Source organism: Polypterus senegalus, chromosome 11 (assembly GCF_016835505.1).
Source record: "Polypterus senegalus isolate Bchr_013 chromosome 11, ASM1683550v1, whole genome shotgun sequence".
Classification (NCBI taxonomy): Eukaryota; Metazoa; Chordata; class Cladistia; order Polypteriformes; family Polypteridae; genus Polypterus; species Polypterus senegalus.
Window position 1 is genome coordinate 100431128 of NC_053164.1, and position 26632 is coordinate 100457759.

General features: G+C 39.9%; 1 protein-coding gene across 2 annotated transcripts in view; it reads left to right on the top strand.

Moving 5' to 3' along the window:
* The first annotated feature begins 534 nt into the window (after positions 1–534).
* The window catches only part of rps6ka4 (ribosomal protein S6 kinase, polypeptide 4), a 135026-nt gene continuing 108928 nt past the window's right edge, over positions 535–26632 (top strand). For both annotated transcript variants that reach the window (XR_005635592.1, XM_039769370.1), the window contains exon 1: positions 535–1577. Coding sequence is in view for 1 of the 2 variants with exons in the window: in XM_039769370.1 (XP_039625304.1) it covers positions 1496–1577 (82 nt within the window). In the remaining variant the exon portion in view is untranslated. The remainder of the gene's footprint in view (positions 1578–26632) is intronic.

The window sequence follows — 26632 nt, forward strand, 5'->3', positions numbered from 1 at the left end:
TTTTGCATTATTGAGCTTATTTTAAGAAATCTTGTGACCCCATTGGCAGATTTTTTCCCGTTTCAACTTTTGTTTTAGCATGTGAATTTCATGAACTAAAGTATTGTTTGTCCTTGTGACAGATAATCCATATCTTTACATTTCAGCCGTAATTAAATGGTCAAGATTAAAAGGAAACGATTTTGTCCAAGAAGACCCCGGAGGACGCGGCACAATAGCAGAGCTCATCAGGGACACTCGAGTCCGCTTGTCACTTTGAGTTCCTCTGCGTTCTCGCGGGCTGCTTTCGATCGTGTGTAAAAATGGTCTTCCAAAAGAAGTCTGACCCTACCATAAGTGATGAATATTTTGGGCGCCTTTTTCAACAGATCTTTTGACTAAAGTCTCTTTGTAGTCCACCTGAACGGGGAATGGGCGGGGGGGCTTACTGAACATTTTCGAACACTTCCTGTCACAGAAATGTCACTCCTTTTGGCCTAACTTAATCAGCCACTTAAACGCCCCCACATTTGGGAGCGGCACGTTATAGAGCCCGGGATTCAGAGGAGGAGGAGGTAGGGATGAGGTTTCGCCTACCGGCCGGCGCGCCTTCCACTTCCAGTAGGCAAAGTTAAGTTTGCAGGAGGGCCGGATCGTGAGTCACACTGAGCCAGCAGGGCAAGCGGGAGAAAAAGAAAGTAGCGCAAGCCAATCGGCCTCCGTAGCTGGTCTGCGAAACAATAAAAAAGAAGACAGTGAGGGGATTTTTTTTTAATTATGCAAGCAGTAAAAAAGAGAACATATTTGACAGATGACTCAATCAAGCCCCCCAGCAGAGCATGCAAGAATTGATTTGATTGTTTTAACCTACTTCGCCCCCTTATTTGAAAGCATTACTACGATAACTCGGGGTACGAACCACGGAGGCAGTAAAGAGGAACACAGAGAGGGAGGGAGCAGAAATCTTTGACTCCCTCCACCAAGGGGACTGACTTGGGCGCAGGATCGGAGCTTTCATGTGGATTGTCTAAAGGAGGGAGACGTCGGTGCGATTTGAGGAGGTGAAAGAACGACGCGGCGGACCCCCACCCCCTCCAACTTCGCTCAAGAAAAGCCCCCCAATTTGGACACTACAGCAGCGCGACAGGAGAGTCCCATCATTTTTGAGAAGTGAGCGGACGAGGGGGAGAAAGGATCATTTTATATTGGCGGCGGAGTTGTTTGTGATTCTGACGTAGCGAAGCTGTCAGTGCGAATTACGAAGCTAGAACAAGAGTTGACTTTTACTTTCTGGCTGAAAGGAGTAATGCAATTGCAGGACATTGTGTATGTAAATTTGCAGTTAGTAATCAGTGCAACCATTTCAGTCGGGACGCGCCGCATTCCAGCTTGTGCGCCAATGGGGACCTAAACCAAAGGTGTTGCTTCCTAAACATTTGTTTTTTAGCAAACAGAATCAAACAGTCGGCTTTGGATTGCTTTTATTTATATCTGTTATCGGACAGCACTGGCCGCGATGGCTGATTCGAGTGGCGGTAGTAGTGACAGCGCCGATGTCCAGGACGACACTCTGACGATCAAACACGAGCTGACAAACGGTAAGTGCTTCACACTTTCTCGGGGGCTTCCCAACCTGTTGAAGAGGGAAGGGCTCCGTGCGAGCGGCGTTGGATACAGGAAATGCAGCTAAGCCGGCAGGTTGCGACTGGGCGCACTGAAGTGCGGGCTGCACAAAACAAGCGCCCGACGGCACTTGGCACCTTTTTTGTGACTGTGCACGCAGTTTACGCAGCCTACGGAAATCGGAATGCCCATTTCTTCTGAAACCGCATCGGGTTTGGTCGGACATACGGAAGCTCAGTTGTGGTTGCATTTAGAACAACCTTTTTTGCCACAGTAACGCAGAAATAAAACAGTTACCAGGGGTTCATTACGCTCCACCATATTGGCTCTCAGACCATTTTTAGCGCATACAGTTATAATAGCCTGGGTACAAATAATCCTTCTGTTTGCCCTGCGCTGTAGGGGACAGCACTTTAAACCTGGACAGGTTGGCGGTTTGGGTTCAGCGTTTGCTTTAGATGTGGAAGCAGACCAACGGCGCAGACCCTTTTGGTAGTAGCCGCGTTTTTACCCAAACCAAAAATTCGATGCATGTTCCTTAACACTTTTTCAAAAAGGTTTACACTTTACTCGCACAAATGGGGTTCGTAACCTTCTATGCTCTGCTAGAGTAGATTTCTGTTTCCTGTGCTTTTCAAGTTCAATCCTGGCGACCCCCCTTGCCGCAGGTTTTCGTGCCACCCAGTTTGACAATCCGTGAGCTGTTTTACCTTTAACTGATCTCGTTATTTAATTAGCTGTCCTATTTTGCATACAGAAAAGTACAGCAAGTGCGAGACTTGCATACAAGGAATGTTTATATTTTTTGCATTATCTTTATATATGTTTAACAGTTTTTTTTCTAATTTTCTTTTGAATTCACTTGTTCTCTGCAGTTTGCTCTCTTAATTATATTCAGATAGAGACAACTAACGATGAGCAGAGTAGACACCTTGCACGCTAATAGGCAGCTATTTTCACTGTTAGCCACTTTTTTCATATTAGTAAATACCCCAAATAACTGGAACATCAAAAGATATTCTAAAGAGCAAAAAAATACATTCTCATCAGTCTAACAGAGAGGTTCATGCTTTACTCTGTAAAAATGTGGAGTAAATCCAGTTTGTAATTACTGAACTGTTACAAAACATAAACAGGGAACGACCCGTTTGCCTTATTGCGTTCATTGCGGGCGGAGTGGTGGCTCTGAGGCTAGAGATCTGCACTGGCAATCGAAAGGTTGCCGGTTCGAATCCCGTAAATGCCAAAGGGGACTCTGCAATTACTGAGCGCTTTGAGTAGTGAGAAAAGTGCTATATAAATGCAAAGAATCAGAGTCCAATTACAAGCAGAAGCTGGTTGGGTTTAAAACCAAACAGGAGTACTACTGGTCTAGAGCAACAGTCTTAAGACATCTCTTATTTCAGAGCTTTAATCTTCTACTTTCGGCTGTTCCCGATCATCTTCTTCCACATTTTCTGTCCTCTGCATCTTGTTCTTTTACACCCATCACCTGCATGTCCTCTCTCACCACTTCCATAAACCTTCTCTTAGGCCTCCCTCTTTTCCTCTTCCCTGGCAGCTCTATCCTAACATCCTTCTCCCAATATACTCAGCATCTCTCCACTGCAGATGTCCAAACCAACATAATCTCGCCTCTCTGACTTTGTCTCCCAACTGTCCAACTTGACCTGACCCTTTAATGTCCTCATTTCTAATCCTATTCATCCTCTTCACGCCCAATGCAAATCTTAGCATCTTTAACTCTGCCACCTCCAGCTCTGTCTCCTGCTTTCTGGTCAGTGCCGCCATCTCCAAAACATATAACATAGCTGGTCTCACTACCGTCCTGCAGAGCATTTTAAATTCTCTCAGTTTTAGGAACAATGTTGAATTGTTATTGGATACTGTAAGTGTTATGGATTGTGCACTGACTGTTACAGTGGTTGTTATGAGATGTATTTGTGTAAACGTGTTCTCCTGTAAACACAATTCCCCGTGTTATAATTAAAGTCTACATCAGGGGGCACTTACCCCATGGTCTATGTGTGGAGCCCAATGACCCTGTGCTGTAAAGATGCTGCTGTCCCTCCGATGAGGTGTAAATGCCAGCTTCTGACTCTCTGTGCTTATAAAAGATCCCTGGGCATCTTTTTAAAAAGTGCAAGATGTTTCTCAATGTCCTGGCTAGAATGCCCATGATGGTCTGGGCATTTTGGTCTCCTAATCATCCCCTATCCCTTGTTGGCTGCCTGTCACTCTCACTCCTTCACCACCTAATAGCTAATGTGTGGTCAATGTACTGGGTCAAGAATGGCTGCTGTCGCATCATCCAGGTAGGTGATACACATTGTTAGTCACTGCAGTGGTTGCCCACTGTCTCAGTAAAGTGCTTTGAGTAGGTTAGAAAAGCGCAATATAAATGTCATTTATTATTAAATAACTTAATGATTGCTCTTAATGTTTAACAAAAGCATGATAAAGGCAGGCTATTCCTGCAGAATGGAGGTCTCAACCTTTTCAAGTGCTCATGTTTTTTCTTAACTCTTCTCCCACCTCAGGATAGGTGCCAAGAAGAGTGTTTTCCACCATTGCCATTATGCTGTTTTCTTTTTAGATTTCATTATGACGTCTATTGCTTTAGGCAACATCAATCACATTTGTTGTTCTCAGTTAAAATACTGGTCAGTATAGGATCATGGTATAGGTGACATTGCCTCCTAGGTCCATGTGTGATAAGTGTTTGTGTGTACTTTCAACAATGGATTACACTGGTTTGAAAATGGAAGGATGAGTGGCAGGCAAGATGGCATAGTAGACTACAACTACAGCATTTATTTTTTTTATTGCACATTTTCATACAAAGAATGTAGTTCAAAGTGCAAGATATCAAAGAAAAAGTTGAATGAACAGAAAAACAAATTAGATAAGAATATGAATGAGTAAATGAAATGGCAAAAACTGAAAATAAGAATAAATCAATACACATGTAAGTAGGGCTGCGACTAATGATTATTTTAGTAGTCGACTAATTGTTCAATTTTTTTTTTTCGATTAGTCACGATTATTTCATGCCTGCGACCTGTGATTGCACATCCAGTTCTGAGCTCCAGTGCATGTCTTACCTCATCTGCTCACGTCTGTCCACCTGTGAATGTCACCCTGATGTCTCTGTATTAACACGATTAAAATTAATAATAATCAAATTAAAATAACAACCAGTGAAACATATGAATTTGAAAATAATCGGATGTTTTTATATTAGTGTGACCATCACAATAAAAAAGAAATACATTAAACAATACAAACTAAAGTGAATGTAGTCTTTAAACAAAAAAAATTGCATTCAACTTGTTAAAACAGAAACGTTTTTCATATTTTAGTAATAAATGACAAAATGTAGGCATAAACTCTCTCTCTCTCACTCATAATATATTTATTATGTGCAAAGATCAAATAAACACTTATCTAAAATATTCAAGGATGATACAATAGCTTCCGTGGTGTAGCGGTCGGAATTGCTGACTTGTAATCAAGAATCCCCCGGTTCGATCCTGACTGCCTTGTATATTTACCGTTTTGAGTAGCGAGTTGTTCTATTTGTTAATATTATACAATAAACGCATACTCGTACATTTGTAACAGCCACTGTAAATGTATAGTACTTGTAAAAGTTGCCTTTTTTTTTTTTTTTTTTTTTTTTGTTCCCTTTTATTCTCTGAGTCACAATACATACTACCGCCCCCCAGGGATCTGATGCGGTTACTTTTTATCTGAAACTGGGAATAACTGTAGATGTCAGTGGGGTGTTGAGACAATCGTACTGGAAATTTTCTGATCTGGATGGATAAATGCTTAAACATAAATGCTGGCGAATCTGCCTTATTCGTATCTCATTGTCACTTGTTCCTGCGTATGCTGAATTAGTATGTGCCTTATGGCCTGTGATGTCAAAGCCACACTGACAAAAAAACAGAGACCGAGGTATACAGTATATATGATATTTGGAATTATTCATTTTATGACCTTATAGTACATTTCGGAAAACATTGTGGCACGGATGCAACATTATTCATATTATTCATATTCATTTGTATACCTTCTTGCGGTTGTAATCAGTGACCGCGTTTTTTCCCCGACCTTGCCCAGTCTTCACAGGACTCAAAGACATGCAGAGGAAATAATGTTCTTCTGCAAGGTGAGCCATGAACGCTGTTTTATTCTCAGTGGACCCTGTACATGCCTTGCACAGTACATGTGCTTTGATCGCCGCCAGGTCAAGCTTGTTATAGCACAAGCAACCGGCCACCTGCGTGCTGCTGCTAGCACTGAATAAGCTCACATCTTCTGGTGTCAGCGCGCAGTACTGGGGTGGGGGAAGAAAGAGACAAATATATTGTCATTTTGAAGATATCATTGTATGACCTGAACAGTACCAATTAGAAAACATCATCGCACTAATGCAATATTATTTTAAAACGAACAGATCAGGTGTAAATTTTTTACTTGTAAAAGTTAGCTTTTTTCACTTTTATTTTCTCAGTCTTGTTCACGCTCTCCCTTCCTTCCTGATTTGACCCTAGCTAACTAACAGTGCCAGCATAAATTCTCAAGAGACGGCGGTATCACAGCTCCAGGAATGCTTGCGTTTCAGATGCTCGTGCATTGCGGTGGTGATGCCGCGAAAAGAAGGCTCCGCTTTGCATAATCTGCATTCAACTTTTTTTTTCTTTTTCGGTGAAATGCTCCCACACTTTAGGAAGTTTCTGTCTCAATTTTTTTCCATCTCCTTCCCCCTCCTCTATCTGACTCACCATTGCAATGTTTATTTTCCTCTACATTCTTCTCCTCAGACTTCTTCTTCATTGGTAGGACTGTGTGGAGTCTTGAAAAACGATAACAAACGATACTACCCCCTGACGTTCATGTAGTGCATTGCAGTTACAAAAAACAATGCGGTTCTTTGTGACTGGAGCCTTTGTTGAAGGTTCTGTTTATGACGTGTCGATGTCTTTGATTGCGTCGACTAATCGTTGCAGCCCTAAACGTAAGAAATATATTCAAATATTAGATAAAGTAGAATCCTGACTTACAGATTTGTTTTTAAGTCTCTAATGATAAGTCCGCTACTATATTTAGATGGCCAAGGAAGACAGAAAAAAAAAACAACATACTCGGTGGGCATGGGTTCTAAAATCAAAAGACCATGAGGCCCCACTGGGCATTCTATGTACCATAAGCGTGCTTAAATAATTCCTACTGCTTTTTTAATCTTCATGGTAGAAGATTCAGTGCAGTGGGTCTCATTTGACTGTTGAGGTATTGACTTTTCTTCCAGTGTCACAAGTAATTCATAAGTAACTGAGCAGTAGACCACAATTTTCTTGGGTTCAGGTCTGACTTTGTGCCATTGTGGAACACTAAGCAAATCATTTAGCCTGCCAGTGCTGCAGCTTGTAAACAGCTTTACTTGTAAAGTGCCTTGGGATGCTGTGCACTACAGAAAGACATTATGTTTTTTTAAAAAAAAGACTTGCTTAGAAAGTTAAATATAAGTCAGATAACAAACTGTGGCTAGTGCTGTTGCCTCACAGAACAGGACACTAGGGTTTGATTCCTGGGCAGGTCACTTTTCCTGCCTGTTTGCAATGTTTTTCTCCCTGTCTCTGTTCAAGTGGCTTATCAATGAGTTCTCTGGTTTATTCTGAATTTAGGTTAGAATAACTGGTCACTGTAAATCGGCCAGTGTGAGTGAGTTTGTCCTGCAGTGGGCTGGAGGCCCTTTGAGGGTTGGTGTTTGTATGAAAATGTGCTATACTGTATAAATAAATGTTGTTGTTGTTCAGCCCAATATCTTCTGTATGTACTTTGAGTTCCTGTGACTCTGTAACTGTAAGAGCAGATTCAGAAAACTGATGGATGGGTATTTAGACATATTTGATCTCCATATACAGTTGCTCTCATCACACCCTTATTGTAGGTAAAAGCAGCCCTAGCTGACAGTTCACATACCAAGGCTCATCTGAAAATCACTGAACACACAGTTTAATCAAACATTGATTGTGCCCCTGGGTTATTATCCTGCAAACGTAAGAAAGAATGCCTAACATTAAAAAATAATAGAATTTTGAAACGGTTAAAATCCAGATTGCAATATCTTACAGATGCTGGAATTGGACCTAAGTTGAGTTGTACATATCAGGAAGGCCCTTAGACCTTGAAGTGGTCTTGTGAGGAGCAGTGATGGGGCATTCTTTTCATGCCACGCGAGAGGTTGATCAACCATTATAGAAGATAATAATAATACATTTTATTTATATAGCGCCTTTCCCATGCATGCCCTTGAATTAAGGGGTTCACTTTTTTCTAAGCATAAGCATTACATTTTCAGAATCCAGTAGCATTCCACTTAAAGTTAGCTCTTGTAGTGCTGCTGGAACACGTAATGACCCTGTAATGAAAGAAGTGAATGTAGAGCCTGGTTGGTAGTATGGAACATTGGCTGAGTTTCTTTTATTAAATGGTAACCAGTTATATTTTTGCTTTTTTTCCTTTTTATCCACTGCTAGCATATTCTAAGCAGTAGTCTAAGGTCAAATGGGTATAAAAGTGATGCACATCAAAATCTCCTGTCACTACACCACATGCTTTTGAAAACATTACATGTGTTTTGGATCCAAAGACCATTGAACCCAATAAAGAGGGAAACCCATACTGACATTAAGGTGTGTATCTGGAGATGGGATTATGTTCAATTGCAGATTTCATTTCTAAAGGTTATATGTTGGGTTTTTCATTCCAGATTAGTTCCCAGGTTATGTTTTACAATCTAATTAATGAGACTAGCGTTATGTGGGGCATTGTGTGTTGAATTATTAATGAGTAAACCAGACTTTAAAAGGACTTGTGTATTGTACCTTTTCATGAGTCTAAGTTCTCCCATGGATTATGTGTCCTCTTTACAAATATTGTAACATAGTGTACAGGCACACACAGTGTGCTAAGAGCGTGATTTGATCCAGGACACTTGTGGTTTTAATTCCTGCTTTTTTGGTAGGCCTCGTTGCTTACAAGCTATTTAGCAGCAGAAGGACTTGGTGTACCAGTTGAACAAAAAGTTCAATCAGTTGAGTTAGAGACTTTTTGTTTATTGGAGCTAACAAAGTGATGATGCATGTGTGTTGTCTGTTCACTGTGATGGACCCGATCTCTAATTCCAGGTGTTGCTCCTTTTATGTGAACTCTCTATGTTGTTTGTGTGGGTTTACTGTGAAGTCTTCAGTTTCCACCCAATGACCTTCTGGTATGTTGACTAGCAATTTGGAATGAACCAGTGTGCTCGAGTTTCACCACTTCCAGGATTATCTCATGCACTGCACACAATGCTGCAATGGGAGGTAGAAATAGTTAAACACGATAAAAACAGTATGGATATTGTTTACTAAACTGATAACTCTTTAGCAGATATGCCTGCAATCGACATCTTGTCCAGATCTGAAACTTTTGTAAAATATTTAAAATTGCTAGTGTTTTTGAACTTTTGATTGATTAAAAAGATAATGTTTTAAAAAAAATATTTTATGTTGGAAAAACAGATAACGGAACACTTACGGAAATGAAGTCTAAGAAATGCGAGAGACTTCAAATGATCGACAAGGAAATGCGCGTCTGTCTTTCGAAAATTGATCCTCGCGTCAATCTCATATGTGCTGAAAAACAATCTCAACGTTCACATTAATTGAATTTAAGATTTTTCCTATGATTCTTTTATTAATAAAATGTCTTTCAAACTTGTAAAATTAACTGTTTTTATTGGAGATTGTCCATAGATTGTGTCGTCGCGGCTTTATTTATGGGCAGCACCGCGAAAGAAAATTTTTGGACTTAGTGCGCCGCAACTCGAAAAAGGTTGCCTTTCACTGTCATACAGTGTGTCTCAGGCTTTAATGAGCTAGTTCATTAACATAGTATGCTTGGAGACATTTGTATAAAGTTTGAGATGTAGTCTGGTCTTGTTTTGTTAGTAAACTCTGCTGGCAGAACCTGATTCCTACTAGAAAAACAGGTGCACGTATGTGTGCTTCTTCATACGATATTCAACAATAATGTAGTTTCAATTTGTAGTTATTATGCTCAGGTATAGTTAGTTATGATCTGAGAATTACATTGGCCAGTTTCTGACTATGTTGTATGATACTTCAGTCCCCATTGTAGATGCTGCAGGAAATGTTGAAAAATGGATGTCGGAAGACAAAAGGAAGACTCTAAAACATTTGCACAGTCCTTGGGTTTTGCTGGGTTATGGACAGAAGGGTTTCTTGATTTTGATGCATTGGTTAAAGAGACCATACTATACACCTTTTCACCATTTTTTTAATTGCATTCCTATGGGATATTGTTCGTCCAGTCTCTCATGTGTCCACTAGAAACAGCTTGTGTGAACATTCAGCTCCACAACTGATATATGCTGTTCCAGTGAACAGGTCATGTCTCCTTTCCAGCACACTCAGAGATAAGAGAGCTAACAAAACAAAGTGTCCACAGGGACTTCATCATCGATTCACCTGACTATGTAGCTAAAGCTTAAACCAGAATGGGGCTACTTTGTATGTATCACAAAAAGTAATCAAATGTTTACAAATGTGATGTGAATGAGACCTTGGTGGATGGCACGGTGGCGCAGTGGGTATCGCTGCTGCCTCGCAGTAAGGAGACCCAGGTTCACTTCTCGGGTCCTACCCGCATGGAGTTTGCATGTTCTCCCCGTGTCTGTGTGGGTTTCCTCAGTCCAAAGACATTTGGTGATTCTAAATTGTCCCTAGTGTGTGTGCACGTCCAGCGGTGGGCTGGTGCCCTGCCCGAGGTTTGTTTCCTGCCTTGCGCCCTGTACTGGCTGGGATTGGCTCCAGCAGACCCCTGTGACCCTGTAATTAGGATATAGCGGGTTGGGTAATAGATGGATGGATGAGACCTTGGTTTAAAAGAAAAAAAAAAAGAAAAACAAATCTTTTTTTAACCATCAGTTTTTTAGACAGAAGTAACATAGCAACCTCTAGCCAGTTAAACAGAAGAGGCCAAACTCATCACTCAGTGCTTGCGGCAATGAATAAAATGCACAGGTTTTATTCATTTATTTGATATATTTCACTTACTGTGCTGAGTATTTCTGAACTTAAAGGTCAAGTTCAAGAAATTGTTATGTAAGAATGAAAATGGCATATATTTAAGAACTTGTTAAAAAGAAATGTATACTGGCATGTGAGAAATGTTCTTTGCTGCCCCAAAGTGTAAGAAATAGGACAGTAGTGTAATTGTTCATCCTTCATTTTTTGCATTGAAGAGCATTCACTTGATGATGACGGGTGATGCCAGTCGTCGTCTTGTGTGACTCGAACCGTACGTCTTAGCCGTACTCGCCCAAACTACTGCACATATTCTGTTGCCAAGGCATGCTGCCTCGTGTGTCCCACATCCCTACTCCCTTTGAAGTCCAGTTAGCTCCATTACTTCTAAGTGAATACGGGTACAAATTGGAGTGAAATATAAACAAATGCCTTTGTGGTTCTCAAAAGAAACAGAAGACAACCTTAAGAACACTGAACAATGAAAACAAAGTTCAAGTGCAAATAATCTTGTGCAATTCTATTAGCACTTCATAATTAGAACTAACATAAAGAATAAAAGAGATGAAAAGCTGGATGAAAATTTAAGGCCCTGAATAATTACAATTAGTACACTATGAATAATTATCCATCCATCCATCCATCCTCTTCCGCTTATCCGAGGGCGGGTCGCGGGGTAGCAGCTTAAGCAGAGAAGCCCAGACTTCCCTCTCCCCGGCCACTTCTTCCAGCTCTTCCGGGAGAATCCCAAGGCATTCCCAGGCCAGCCGGGAGACATAGTCCCTCCAGAGTGTCCTGGGTCTTCCCCGGGGCCTCCTCCTGGTTGGACGTGCCCGGAACACCTCACCAGGGAGCCGTCCAGGAGGCATCCTGATCAGATGCCCGAGCCACCTCATCTGACTCCTCTCGATGCGAATAATTAAGTCTATAAAATCTATATTACCAAAGCAGAAAACGGGTCTTAATTTTAGTTGTACTTGAATATAACTGGTTATGCTGCTAGGTTATGACACAAATCTGTTCTGAAATGTACAGGTAAGGAAGCCGGATGTTTTGAGATCAAGTAGTTGTAATCATTCATCACGGCACCAGAGATTGATGATGTGTTGCATGTTGATTAGCACACAACAGTAAGAAATTCACTACACTTTGTACATGTAATAATAATGATCCTACAAATAGTTTGAATAAGATAATTACTAAGAAAATGCAATGAATGTCGTTAGCATATGTAATGCTTAATCACTGCACCTGTAAAACAAATGACTATAGTATTATTTTAACAAAAGCATAAGTGAAAGTACCTACTTGTTCTAACACTCTGATGTCTCTATAATTATAATTTCACTATAAATAATTACAGTCTTTACACATAACTGAATTGCAAAATCCTGCTCAATATACCTACTATTGTTAAAGTGAGAAATTTCTCTAGTGTTGATAATAAGCACAAATCCATGTATTGCCGTATCCTGACAAACAGAAAGCCATTGTTAAATTGCCAACGCATGCTTCTTTCATGATGCTATGAACTACACTGTAAAAAAGCTCGGCTATTTTCTGCAGTTGTTAGTAACATTACCAGTGCGGTAGCTGGCGCGGACACGTTAGTGTCACCCAACTCACGTTTATTTTGGTGCTCCATGTTTACAAAAGTGCACGACAACCACCAAAAGTCCCCAAAGTCTTGGCCACAACACAGTGCCTTCTTCTCTTTCAGGCAGCCTCCTTGCCTCCTCCTCCAAGACCTTGTCTCCTTCTCTCCCCACTCCAGCCATTGTCTGAAGGGAGGCGGCCCCTTTTATATGCACCCGGATGTGCTCCTGGTGTCCTCCAGCGACCTTCCGCCGACACGTTCCTGTGTCCCCGGAAACACTCCGGGTGTCCCCAGTCCTCTCCATGCACTTCTGGGTGTGGTGGAAGTGCTGAGGTCCAGGGCTCCAAAGGCACAGGGACGCCCCCTGGCGGTGACAAGGGGCCCCTACAGGGTAGAACTTTAAGCTCTGTACCCGTGGCCCCCAAAGAAACCAGGGTGGTCGCCCCCACGTGGTCCGAGGTGAGCGTAAGCCCTCTACCGGTCTTCCTAGGCGTCCCGGCCGGGTCGCCACCCCAGGCATCTCCGACACCTGGCAATCAGTGGAAAATTGCTAAAAAATGCAGATTAATTTATCTTGTCCAAAGAAAATAAGCCACTAATACGATTTACCTGTAAAAATTAGAGAAAGACATTTAAAAAAAAGAAAAACTACTGCCATCATATGCATTATAACCAAAGTCTAAAGAATACAATACAGCTACACAGATTTTACACAGCTTGCTTATTAGCTGCAGATTAATTTATCTAACATTTAAATTGGGGAAAAGGAGCGCTCACCTTTTCTTTCCTTAATTAAATTCATGAGAAAGATAGGATTAATAGTTTATGACTCAACTAGTCATTAGGCTTCAGCATTCTGTAGGCACACATAAGAATAATCAATAATCTGCACTTGCTGTGCTCTGTTAGTCTGATTGCATTACATAAAGGGGGAATTATATATGTGAACACCTTAATTGAAATTTTAGCTTTTGTTGATGTAAATGTTGATTTCAGGACAAATAGTGATTATTTTTAGAAAAAGAAAAAGCTTTGGATGCCTTGGAGAATGTTTGCACACCTCTTTAGTAATACTTAGTGGAAGCATTGATTGCTTTGTTGCCAGGTTTCAATGAGTTCTGGTTTTGCAATTTTATTCCACTTTTCTTTGCAGAACAGTGCAAGTTCAGTGACATGCAAAGCGGACTCCCCAATACACAGTCTTGAAATACAGGTCCACAAATTTCTCTATAGGATTAAGGTCCTGGCTCCATAGGACATTGGTCCTTCTCATTTTATGGCATTTCCATGGTTGAGTTGGCTATACGTACATTTCGAAGCATGGTCAAGCTGAAAGGCCAAAATGTTCTTTAATTTCACCTTTATGACTGCTTTGAAAGAGACCTGAGTGGGGAGGCACTGTTTAGATGCTGAAAATTCAGAGCTGGTGGGGCAGCTAGGTTATGTTTCTGTTAGATCACACCTACTTGTTTAGAAATGCATGCAGATTTCACACGATATTTCCCAGAAGGTTTTAGAACAATGGAGTATAACTGAGTTTGTTGTATAGAAACGGGTAAGGAGTACAGCATGTTAAGATTGTTTATCTTGCAACTGGAGAGTGGCAACATGTTCTTTGGACATGTAAGTAAGAATTTCACTGTAGGCCTACTCTGTCCTCCATGTGACAATACAGCTGTTCCTTTTCATCTTGTCCTCTATCAGGACCAGACACTATATTCCCACTGTAGCAGATCAGTCCAATAGTATGATGTCACCACCATTCTTGACTGTAAATACAGTAATCCCTCCTCAATCACGGGGGTTGCGTTCCAGAACCCCCCGCAATAGATGAAAATCCGTGAAGTAGAAACCATATGTTTGTGTAGTTATTTTTATATATTTTAAGCCTTTATAAACTCTCCCACACTGTTAACATTATTAGAGCCCTCTAGACATGAAATAACACCCTTTAGTCAAAAGTTTAAACTGTGCTCCATGACAAGACAGAGATGACAGTTCTTTCTCACAATTAAAAGAATGCAAATATATCTTCTTCTCTTCAGGAGCAGAGAATTTCAGAGAGAGAGTGAGAGAGAGAGCTCGCAAAGAAAAGCAAACAATCAAAAAATCAATACGTGTTTTTGTGCTTTTAAGTATGCCGAAGCACCGCGATAAAGCAGCATTTTGTAGAGGAGCGTCCGTATCCTCTAGGCAAACAGCCTCTGTGCAAACAGCCCCTCTGCTCACACCCCCTCTGTCAGGCAGAGAGAGTGAGAGAGACAGAGAAAAGCAAACAATCAAGCACCGCGCGGGAAGCATATCGTATATTATTGAGGAGTTTTATTCAATATGTAATACATGCTCTGATTGGGTAGCTTCTAAGCCATCCGCCAATAGCGTCCCTTGTATGAAATCAACTGGGCAAACAAACTGAGGAAGCATGTACCATAAATTAAAAGACACATTGGCGCAGAAATCCGTGAACCAGCGAAAAATCTGTGATATATATTTAGATATGCTTACATTTAAAATCGGCAATGGAGTGAAGGCGCGAAAGTCGAAGCGTGACATAGCGAGGGATCACTGTACTATTATCTGTAGGTAAAGAGCTGTGTTAGCTTTGCACCAAACATGTTTATTGGACTTAGGACAGAAGACCCCAGTGCCTTGTACTCTGCAGACCAGAAATTTAAAAGACTGTTTTCTTCTTGCAAAACATGCACAGGATTGGATTTTCTTTTGTCAGGAATATCTTATGTTTTTTCCACCCTACCCCCACATTTCAGAGTTGAAAGATAGGAAAATGATTGTAAGATGTAGACAGTGGCCAAAAGTTGCCGTTAATTCATGTATTTCCTGTGAGGTTGCAGACAGCCTTTTGAGAGCTCCTTTATAAGCCTTCTCTCCTGGCTGAGTCATCAGTTTTGGCAGTTTTGGAGGGAAGCTTTAATCTTGGCAATGTCCTAATGGAGTCACATTTCTTCAACTTCTTATTGATGATCTTCACATTTTTCTGTTATATGTGTAATGCTTTTGTATTTATTTTATATGTCACTCCTGATTTGTAACTTTATGCATTAAGACCATTTTAGCTTCCTGTGAACTGTGCATTATTTTTACAGTATATAGCCAAGAAAACCAACATGAAGCCTCTACCAATAGCCGATTTTGTGTAGGGTGAATTCAAATCATATTACGACCCAAGAATTCTCCCAGAAATCCTACTGTGCTATAGCTGGCTTTATACAGGGAGCCACAAGTCACATTAGTTGGTGTCAGGTTCAGGCTAAATGTGATTTGGAAGGTGACTGGTTAAATGTGAAGACAGTTAAAGCTCATTCAGAAAGGCTCTCCACCATTGTGTAGTGAAGGGTTTGAACATTTTTTATTTGTAACTAGCAGAATACCCGCGCTTCGCAGCGGAGAAGTAGTGTGTTAAAGAAGTTATGAAAAAGAAAAGGAAAAGTTTTAATAATAATGTAACATGATTGACAATGTAATTGTTTTTATCATTGTCATGAGTGTTGCTGGCATATATATAAATATATATATATATATATATTTATTTATTTATATATATATACACACACATATATAAACATATATATACACATCATATATATATATATATATATATGTATATATATATATACACACAAATATAGACATATACATATAAATATATATATACACATATACATATCTACATACAGTGGGATGCAAAAGTTTGGGCAACTTTGTAAATAGTCATTATTTTCCTGTATAAATCGTTGGTTGTTACGATAAAAAATGTCAGTTAAATATATCATATAGGAGACACACACAGTGATATTTGAGAAGTGAAATGAAGTTTATTGGATTTACAGAAAGTGTACAATAATTGTTCAAACAAAATCAGGCAGGTGCATAAATTTGGGCACCGTTTTCATTTTATTGATTCCAAAAATTTTAGAACTAATTATTGGAACTCAGATTGGCTTGGTAAGCTCAGTGACCCCTGACCTACATACACAGGTGAATCCTATAATGAGAAAGAGTATTTAAGGGGGTCAATTGTAAGTTTCCCTCCTCCTTTAATTTTCTCTGAAGAGTAGCAACATGGGGGTAACAAAACAACTCTCAAATGACGTGAAGACAAAGATTGTTCACCATCATGGTTTAGTGGAAGGATACAGAAAGCTGTCCCAGAGATTTAAGCTGTCTGTTTCCACAGTAAGGAACATATTGAGGAAATGGAAGACCACAGGCTCAGTTCAAGTTAAGGCTCGAAGTGGCAGACCAAGGAAGATTTTGGATAGACAGAAGCGAATGGTGAGAACAGTCAGAGTCAACCCACAGACCAGCACCAAAGATCTACAACATCATCTTGCAGCAGATGGAGTCACTGTGCATCATTCAACCATTCGGTGCACTTTACACAAGGAGATGCTGTATGCGGGTGTGATGCAGAGGAAGCCTTTTCTCCGCCCACAGCACAAACAGAGCCGTTTGAGGTATGCTCAAGCACATTTGGACAAGCCAGCTTCATTTTGGAATAAGGTGCTGTGGACTGATGAAACTAAAATTGAGTTATTTGGGCATAACAAGGGGTGTTATGCATGGAGGAAAAAGAACACAGCATTCCAAGAAAAACACCTGCTACCTACAGTAAAATATGGTGGTGGTTCCATCATGCTGTGTGGCCAGTGCAGGGACTGGGAATCTTGTCAAAGTTGAGGGACGCATGGATTCCACTCAGTATCAGCAGATTCTGGAGACCAATGTCCAGGAATCAGTGACAAAGCTGAAGCTGCGCCGAAGCTGGATCTTTCAACAAGACAACGACCTGAAACACTGCTCAAAATCCACTAAGGCATTCATGCAGAGGAACAAGTACAACGTTCTGGAATGGCCATCTCAGTCCCCAGACCTGAATATGATTGAAAATCTGGGGTGTGAGTTAAAGAGAGCTGTCCATGCTCGGAAGCCATCAAACCTGAATGAACTAGAGATTTTTTGCAAAGAGGAATGGTCCAAAATACCTTCAACCACAATCCAAACTCTCATTGGAACCTACAGGAAGCGTTTAGAGGCTGTAATGTCTGCAAAAGGTTGATCTACTAAATATTGACTTCATTTCTTTTTTGTGGTGCCCAAATTTATGCATCTGCCTGATTTTGTTTGAACAATTATTGCACACTTTCTGTAAATCCAATAAACTTCATTTCACTTCTCAAATATCACTGTGTGTGTCTCCTATATGATATATTTAACTGACATTTTTTATCGTAACAACCAACGATTTATACAGGAAAATAATGACTATTAACAAGGTTGCCCAAACTTTTGCATCCCACTGTATATACATATATATATACAAATCTACATATATATATTAGGGGTGGGACTCAATTAAAAAAATTAATCCAATTAATTAGAGGCTGTGTAAGAATTAATCTTGATTAATCGTATTTAATCACACATGAAAATTTGCCCCAAATCCCAAATCTTTTTTTTTTTTTTTAATTTAAAGGGTTTTAGTGGGCGACAGAATCAAATAATAGACATGGACATGAATATTGCAAACTCAAGCTCTTTTAATTTCTGAAAAAAATGCTTTTAAACAGCATTTGAATTCAAAACAGAAACAAAAATATCATCCCTGGTTAAAATTGGGCAGACTTAAAAATAAAGTGTTAGTTTAAGTACTTTAAGTACATGTTCAGAAGGGTATTGTCTTTAAATAATAATAACCAAAATTTCAACATAAAGTGCAGTTTTTCTTCTTAAAAAAATAAGTCAGAAACATAAAAGGTAATTTGACCAACTTAATCTTTAAACTCTGAGTAACCTTAGCCAAAATTATTTTGTACATTAGGCTAAAACAGTGTGATCATTGAACATGTTGTAATTAGATGTAATTAGAATTACTAACGGTCACGGAAGTCCAATGATCCCCAGTAAGAGCCACAAAGTCTGCTTTCTGTAATGCATCTAATTTTGCTTGCTTTTCAGTGTGCACAAACCATGCTTTTATCAAGGCTTTGCTCGGGTAGTCTTTTGAAATGAAATTTTCCTCCGATCAGTTGTAGGAACGCGCTTTATTCCGACTCTAACATTTTTGTAGCTGTGATGTGTGCATCAGTGTAATCGATGTACCAGGAAATCATGCATTGACAAAAGTTCCCCTTTGCTTGGAATTGAAAGTGTGATTAAATGCATTATGGAGTACATGCATCGAAGCTTCTCAGCTGTGCTTGTGCTAAGAAAAGAAAACATTTTAAAAATAACGTAACATGATTCTGCGTTAACCGCATATTTTTTCATACGTCCCAAACCAAGGAGATGCGAGGGTAAAATGAATCGGGAAGCGCGTACATACTCAGTCCTTCCATTCTCGGAATCGAACCTCGGATGTCGGCGCTAGAGGCGAAGCCTCTACAATTGCGCCACGGCGTGTGGCTTGTCTATTTGAGAGTATGTAGATCGGGGTATATATATATATTCGCAGCGGAGAAATAGTGTGTTAAAGAAGTTATGAAAAAGAAAGGGAACATTTTAAAAATAAAGTAGCATGATTGTCAGTATACAGTAATTGTTTAGTGAGTGTTATTGAATGTTGCTGTCATCAAGGATTTGATTATCATTATTTGTTTCAATCAGGGTCGTATTTGTACGATGTGTTGTGTTCAAGTTACATTCCGTGTTTGTCAATCGTTGTAAAGATGACAAGTTTCATTCATCGATTCGTTTCTTACTGCATCAATAAACAGCTCGTCTTCCTCTTTATCTGAGATGTGACACACTGCATGCACAGGTTTTTTTTTTACACTGTCTTCGTTTAGCGGGACATTGACTTTTTCCACCGTGTGCTTTTTTTCCGCAATAGCTGCACTTATGAATATGCTTGTATGTATCAGACGCTTCATATTTTTTGCTGCCTTCTCAATTGTGTAATTCGGTTTTTGTTCAGCACTGTTTGGAACTGTTGCTTTTTGTCTGTGCACTGCGTCAGTTCACGTGAGCCGCTTGGTGTTCTTGCATCGAAGGTTCCCAGCTGTGCTGGTGCCATCTCGTGTGATGTCCACGGCTGTATGTAATGTCAGCTAAGACCCGGTACTTAAAAGTTTCTCTCGCAGTTTCGCTGAGTTTGTGCCAAACACCACCCTGACCATCTCATCTTCCTCTGCATAATCACAGTCCTTCACCCGTGAATATTTAGCGGCAGTGTTTCTATTGGATTGCCGCTGACGGACGGCCTTATATGGGCAGACACTAAATTACAAACGCCAGCGGCAGCCTGTCTATGAACTTAATTTAAAGTTTAGGTTTACATCGTGCTTTGTTTCCGAAGTAGCAGCACTCATGAATATGGTTGTATATGTCAGTCGCTCGCTTCTTATTGTTTCACTGCCTTCTCAATTATATAATGCATGTTTTCTTCAGCGCTTTTTTGAGCTCTTCCTGATTTTTTACGTACTGCGCTGATAGTCAGTTCACGTGATTATGTGGGAGGCGTGATGATGTCACACGAAACTCCGCCCCCCACGGCCATCCAGCTCAACTCCATTACAGTATATGGAGAAAAATAGCTTCCAGTTATGACCATTACGCATAGAATTTCAAAATGAAATCTGCCCAACTTTTGTAAGTAAGCTGAAAGGAATGAGCCTGCCAACTTTCAGCCTTCTACCTACACGGGAACTTGGAGAATTAGTGATGAGTGAGTGAGTGAGTGAGTGAGTCAGTGAGGGCTTTGCCTTTTATTAGTATACAATAGATTACTTTTTCTAAATGTATTCAGTTTGTTTCTCATTTTTCAGTTACAAGAATGTTCCAATCAGGATTTTGTGAGGCCGATATAGATTGCCAACTATCATGTTACTGGATCAGCCGATTCCAATAGCGATTCCCCCTTTTTTTTTTTCTCTCCTTTGTGTCTCTTTGAAAAACATTTTACACTAAGCTCCTGTATAATCAGATGTATAGAAGCCTTGTGTTATATATTAAAGTGTTAACTATGTTATTTTTATTATTATACTATAGACCAAGGGTCCTCAATCACAGTCCTGGAGGGCCGCAGTGGCTGCAGGTTTTTGTTCTAACCGAGTTGCTTAATTAGAAAGCAATTCTTGACAATAATTTGATTTCATGGCTTGTTAGTGCTTTAACTCTGCCATGTCATGTAATTTTTATATCCTAGATATTTTTCCCCTTTCTAAGGATAACATCCAAATGATTTGAAGGCTAAAATAGATGAGTAATTCTCAGTCCTTCACTTTTTTCTGTTCACTTTCCTTCCAAGTATTTAATTAAACCTAATAGTGCATGATAAATACATACCGGTGTAAATAGTAACAAGCTAAATGGAGAAATGCTGGTCTCTTTTGTCATTTACCTGTTATTGCTAATTAGGAGCAATTAAAAACCAAGAGAACAGCTGTTTAAGATTAAATTAAGCAATAAGGTTCAAAATTTTAACGAGCGAGACAACTAAAGTGAAGCAGAAGTGTTACTTCAGCAATAGGTGCTTCTTATTAAGCAGTTGGGTTGGAGCAAAAACTTTGTCTGACATGGAAGTGCTGGCAAGTCACAAGGAATATTTAGAGGATTATTGGAGACCCAAGTGAGCTGGAGTTGGGAGGTAGAGGACAGAGCTTGCTGGGAGGTGTGGAGGAGATATTGTTTATTTGTTTATTGTGGTGGAGGTGTTTTGGGTACTATATTTAAAGAGAAGAAATTAAACAACTTATTGTTTTTTTTAAAATGTGTTGTCAATGTCTATATGTCGGGTTAAGTGCTGGTATAGCGCCATTTAGTGTTACAACATGTATATGTTCATCTAAGCTTATTAAATAATACCAGACATTGAGCTGGGTTATTAAACAATTTAGTTTAATTAATTTGAACTTTTGGTTTAGGTTGATGTGTAAAAATTAAAATCTCAACTCTTGATGCCGGACCCTCTCTCAGTCAAACCACCTGAGATTCTTGCACATAAACAAAGAAGCAAGATGGCAGCACGTGCATAAACAAGTAAGGAGCTTGTGTCCAAAACTGGCAGTGTCTCCTCAGTCATTTGGAAGTGGTTCTGTTATGCAAAGTCTGACATCAAGCTGCTGTCCATTTTAAAATCTGTCAAGTCTGTGGCAGCTAAAGCAGGCCTTCGAACCGAGGCATGCAGTTGAGTGGGAGATGTGTGGAGCGAGCACTGTGTGATGAGCAAGCTAGTGGCAGCCCTGAAATGCCTGCTAAAAAGGCTAATAAAGCAGGTAAAAGTTGTGGTGTTATTTTCCCTAAAATAACCCTAACCCAGACACTGATCCACTTCAGTGGTGCAAGCACCATTGAGCAAACTTCCCAAAACTTAGTAATCTAAGTTTTTTTCCGCAAGTAAGTAATCTAAGAGAAATGTCTCTCCATCCCTGCTATAAACACCCCATCAGAGAGTGTGGGGGGAACATTTTAGCATGCCATAGGTTATGCCTGAAGCTGGAGGCAGTATCGAATCGGGCTACAAATTCTACGTTTGTGAAATTCATACTTTCTCTGCAAAGAATTATTTGTTTTTTTAAGTCCTTGAAATGATTTTCTTATCATGGCACTGATTTGTGCTTAAAATAGACCTTTTCGGCAGATGTAATGAAGAGCTTCCCATTTAAACGGGGCTGTGAGACGTGAACTCAGCTCTTTGGCACACCTCATTTGATTTTTTCCGGCAAACAAATTTTCAAAACAAACCGTATTTTACGACTCTAATCAAAGTGGGAGTGATTATTATGTTGGTGTGGTCATTTTAGATCTGAGATCGGCTAAAATTTAAACAATGACCGTTGTTAATCCCCAGCCGTCATTACTCAGTTTGCCAATAGATGTCAGAAGGATGGATGCCAAAACCGAACTGCCTAATGATAGATTTCGACGTGCCAAGCAAACGGCAATATGTTCTAAATTACTTATGGTTCCAGAGTTGTTGAAGTGTTCAAGTCAGTCGACGATGTCAGTCCTGGAAAGTACACCCCACCAAACCAGCGTTTCAAAAGCCAACCGAACTTACTGTTATCTGCTCGAACCAACACCGACTTACTATACTCGGCCTTCCAGCGGCGTCACTGAAGCATTCGAACATTCTTAGCCAATCATGCAGCCAGACACTTAATAAGGTAAAGACAATGAGGAGTGTAAACAACAGGAATTAAAATGAGGTAGGAACCTTTCCAGAAACTGCCGTATCCACAAGTTTCCAGTTTGTTGCAACAGACAAGGAAGGGACTATGGAGTGGCTTGGGGATAAGGCCTGCCATCTGTCCACTCACGGCCGGTCTTCTTATTGGTTGCAAGTTGACAAGTTTTGAATTATATTTTGGTGTTTACTGTTTGCTGTATATTTTTAAAGCAAAGCATGCCACAGCACCTACCACCTAGAAGGTTCAAAGCTAGCTGAGGATTACCAACATATCTCAGATATAGTGCTCTTCACCCTTTTTCTATTCATTTACTTTCTGTCTGTGCTGGGATTTTGGGTATGCTAATGTTCAATTATTAATTATTCAAATTATTCTGAGAAGATATTCCAGTTTTCCTCTCACATACCAAAAGTGTGCATGCTGGTTTAATTGCTGATTCTAAATTGACCAGTTAAAGTGTGGCTCTGTGTGAGTGGCCATTATACAGCGCTGGTTCCTGCATTTGTGCACGATGCTGAAAACAACCTTGAATTGCATTGAAAAAGAAGATGATGTTACATAGTATTCCCAGAGAGCGACAGCTCTTCAGTAGGTATCGCTTAACAAGTTATTAGTAAGCTAACAACTTTTCCTTTAAATTTCTGTCTTCCTTATGTGACTGTAAAGTTAGAGTTATAATTGGATATGGCAGTCAGTGTTGCAGTCAACTTCTAAAACTTTGAGCAACTACCAAAAATGTATATTTTTAATGTTATGCAAAGCAGCATGTAATCTGCTGGCATGGTAATAACAGAGGTCTTATCATAAGATACAAAACTTTTTGTTCTGATATTTAGTCTAGAGTATGGACAGATATTATAAGAATAATTACCCACATATTAGTAAAAGGTATTGTTTTTTGTAATCAAATAACCTAATAATAAATGTAGACTAACATTCTCAAAGTACCAGTAATAGTAGAATCAGTTTTACTGTATTGTAATTATTCACCGTAATTTAAGATACTTAATTTACCAGTGTTAAAAGCTGGGATTCCTAGGTAGTAAGAGATTTGTCAGAATGTGAACAAATTTCCAAAGTATACTTTTGGAAGGAAAATCAAATACCTGCTTTTTTTTTCTTGCATATTTGTTGCTTCTTTTATCCCTTTATTTGAAAATCTCTCATTTAAACATAACACATCTGTTCAAACAAATAAGAATTAATATAAAAATACAACAATATGCTTCAAAAATTGATTTGGTGAAAAAGAATGTGACAATCAGCCACCTCTTTTAGCCCTAAAGGTGTATAATTTCCTAGGTGCCATCTTCTTCTCAGTTTTATCTTTATGCTGGGATAACAGTGATACTTGATTAAATATACCTATAATCAATCAAATCAAAACATAATGACACACTTTCTGTAACACTCCAAATGTAGCATATTTTTAAGCTTTGAATGTTTTTCTTATAATCCGTGCAATCCCTTTATGGACCTTTTAAGTCCACTAGTGGAAAGGGGGGGTGGTGCTTATTGTTCAATGTTTTGTTTACAGTAAGAGATTTATTCTGGAAGAGATATTAACCTATTGCTGGGTACAGTCACACACACACCAGCACTCTTACTGAGCAAAGTTTTATTTGCCATTAAACAGAACATTACATTTTGGTCTGTGGAAACAAACTAATGCAAGCTCTGTGAGTGGATGTTGAACCCACAAAGGTAACACTTTAAATGGAAAGTGAGAAAAATGACAAGTGTGAGAGGAAATGCTGTTTTTGCACCAATATGCTGAGGGTAAAGACGGTTTTCGTGAAATTAGTTTCTGTCTGAAATTTGACAGTTGGAGTGAGGATCTACACTTCAACATGTCAGTCCCTTTTATCAAATTATAATGTTAGAAACAGTTATTCAGAAGTCAGTAGATAATCCGCTGTGTTTAAGTATCCCAAGTCTTACTGAAAAACACCAGGCAGAAGTCACCATTTTTTTATTTATTTAAATCATACACATGGTTAAAGCCTGAAACTCACAGTCTTGAGCCTTTGGTGACTTTAGGGTTGCTGATTTTGTTTGTATAGTTGTCTTGAACAGGGGCCAGTTCTTAGGAGTTAACAAAAATGCTCATGTAAAGAATGGCTTTGTTCAAACTTAGTATAAAAAAGAAACAACAGTTTTTCTCCTAATTTTACTAAATATTGTATGTTCAAATATCAGTACATAAGCAAGCCAGATATGAAAAAGAGTATATTTGACAAATGATTTAATATTACACGATCCCACTCATATGTGAGGAGACCTTGCAGAAGTGGTAGCATGTCATGTATAGGAATATTTTTAATTCTATTATTCTATAACCCTTGGACTTAGTTTTGAAACAAAATTAAAGACTAAAAGAGCAGTGAAGAAAATGAGTATTTTTATAGTGATAGATTAGTTTTTCAATGAAATCCATGCACCCAGCTCTAGGTCCTTAATGCCGGTCCTCATATTAAAGTTACAGACTTGTCATGACATCTTTCATTCTTCTTTAATTAGATTGTTTATATCACCTGCAGATTTTGGTCTGTATACATTAACAGTAATTCGATGTTTTTAATGTCTGCTTTCATAACATTGCTGTGCATTAACAAATTCTTGATGTGTGTTAAAAGAAGTGCAGCTGTGTAAAGACTGACACTCCAGTTCATCATTACCATAAATGGATACTAACTGTACTTTGTTGAAGCACTGTGGTGTTATGGGTCCACAGCTCGTTGAGTAAAGGCCATTTTTAAATAAATAATCATTGTGCTCGCGGCTTAGCGAGGGACGTTGGGCCATAGTGGGCCGTGGGACGATCCGTAGGGTGTGGGCGTTTCTCACCTAGTGCACAGGTGAGGAACTGCCCACATTCATGATTGTCCGCGGCTAATGCTGCAGCTGCTGTGGCCCTCGTCATTTTAAAAAGAAGCGCGAGTCGGTTTTAAGGGGAGAAGAAAAAGCGTCGGGAGGAGAAAAGCGTCGGGGAAAAAACGATCGGAGAGAAAAAGGAAAGGAAGGAGAGGACGGAGGTTACGGGGAGCGTGGAAGCAAGCGGTGCAGGAGAGAGCGGACCGCGGAGCGTGTGGTGAGCCAGCGATCGGCGCCGTGGGCAGCTGCGAGGAAGCTGGGTGTTAGGCCGACACCCAGGTGTTTGTGTAGATGTCGCTCCCGCTGAGCGATCTGGTAGCGGGAGTAACAAGGTGAAAGCGACGAGCCGCAGAGAGGCCATGGAAAGGCAGCGGAAGTCGGGAGGCTTGGTGGTGGAGTCCCCAATATGAGCGACCTGGCTATTGGGGTAATCAAGTCTCGGGGACTGGGATGAGTGCCATACCGGAACCAGGGATCGGGAGGTCTCCAGTCTCATGCGTGTGTTGTAGGAGGGCAGCTGCAGAGAGCGTCTTGCCTGCTGCTTGGCCCAAACGGGATTAGCAGGTGAGACGCTAACAGAAGAGCACCAGATTTGTTTGATGGTTTTAAGACTGCTTCCACAAGAAGATTTTAACCTCCGATTTTTAAGGATTGTTTTTTTCTATTTATTGATTTTACTCCACGTTCTTTTAATGGATTATTTATTTATTGAAGAACTGCACTTTATGAGCACTGCTTTATTTTGTTGACTGTTTTAATAAAAGCACTTTTGTACTTTCAACCATCCCCTTGCTCAGATGCTCAATTTGCCTCCATTGACTGGCTCACTCGGTTTCATTATCGACGGTGTTGGGTTCAAGGGTTCCCAAACATCAAAGGGAGTGTGGAGCCTGAACCCACATCGTCACAAGCACACCTTGATTGCAAGAAGACAACAGTAAGCATGGAAAGCCAGTGGGCGTATATAATGTATATAAGGTATAGACCAGGAGCCTCATGCATAATGCAATGTGTAGAATTTACACTAAAACATGGCGTATGGACAAAAGTGGAAATGTGTGTACGCACAAAAAAATCCAGATGCATAAATCTGTGAGTACGCTAACTTCTATGTTCTTACGCTACATAACTCCAAGTCAGCATGAAATGTAATTCACGTGCACGCGCCTGCCACCCCACCCCAACTCCTCCCAGAATTATGCCTCTTTGAATATGCAAATCAATATAAATAGCCTCTTAAGTTCAGCATTCAGTGAAAAGACAATGTCAAAAGCACTGAGGAAAAAAGAAGAATTTCAACAAATACCAAA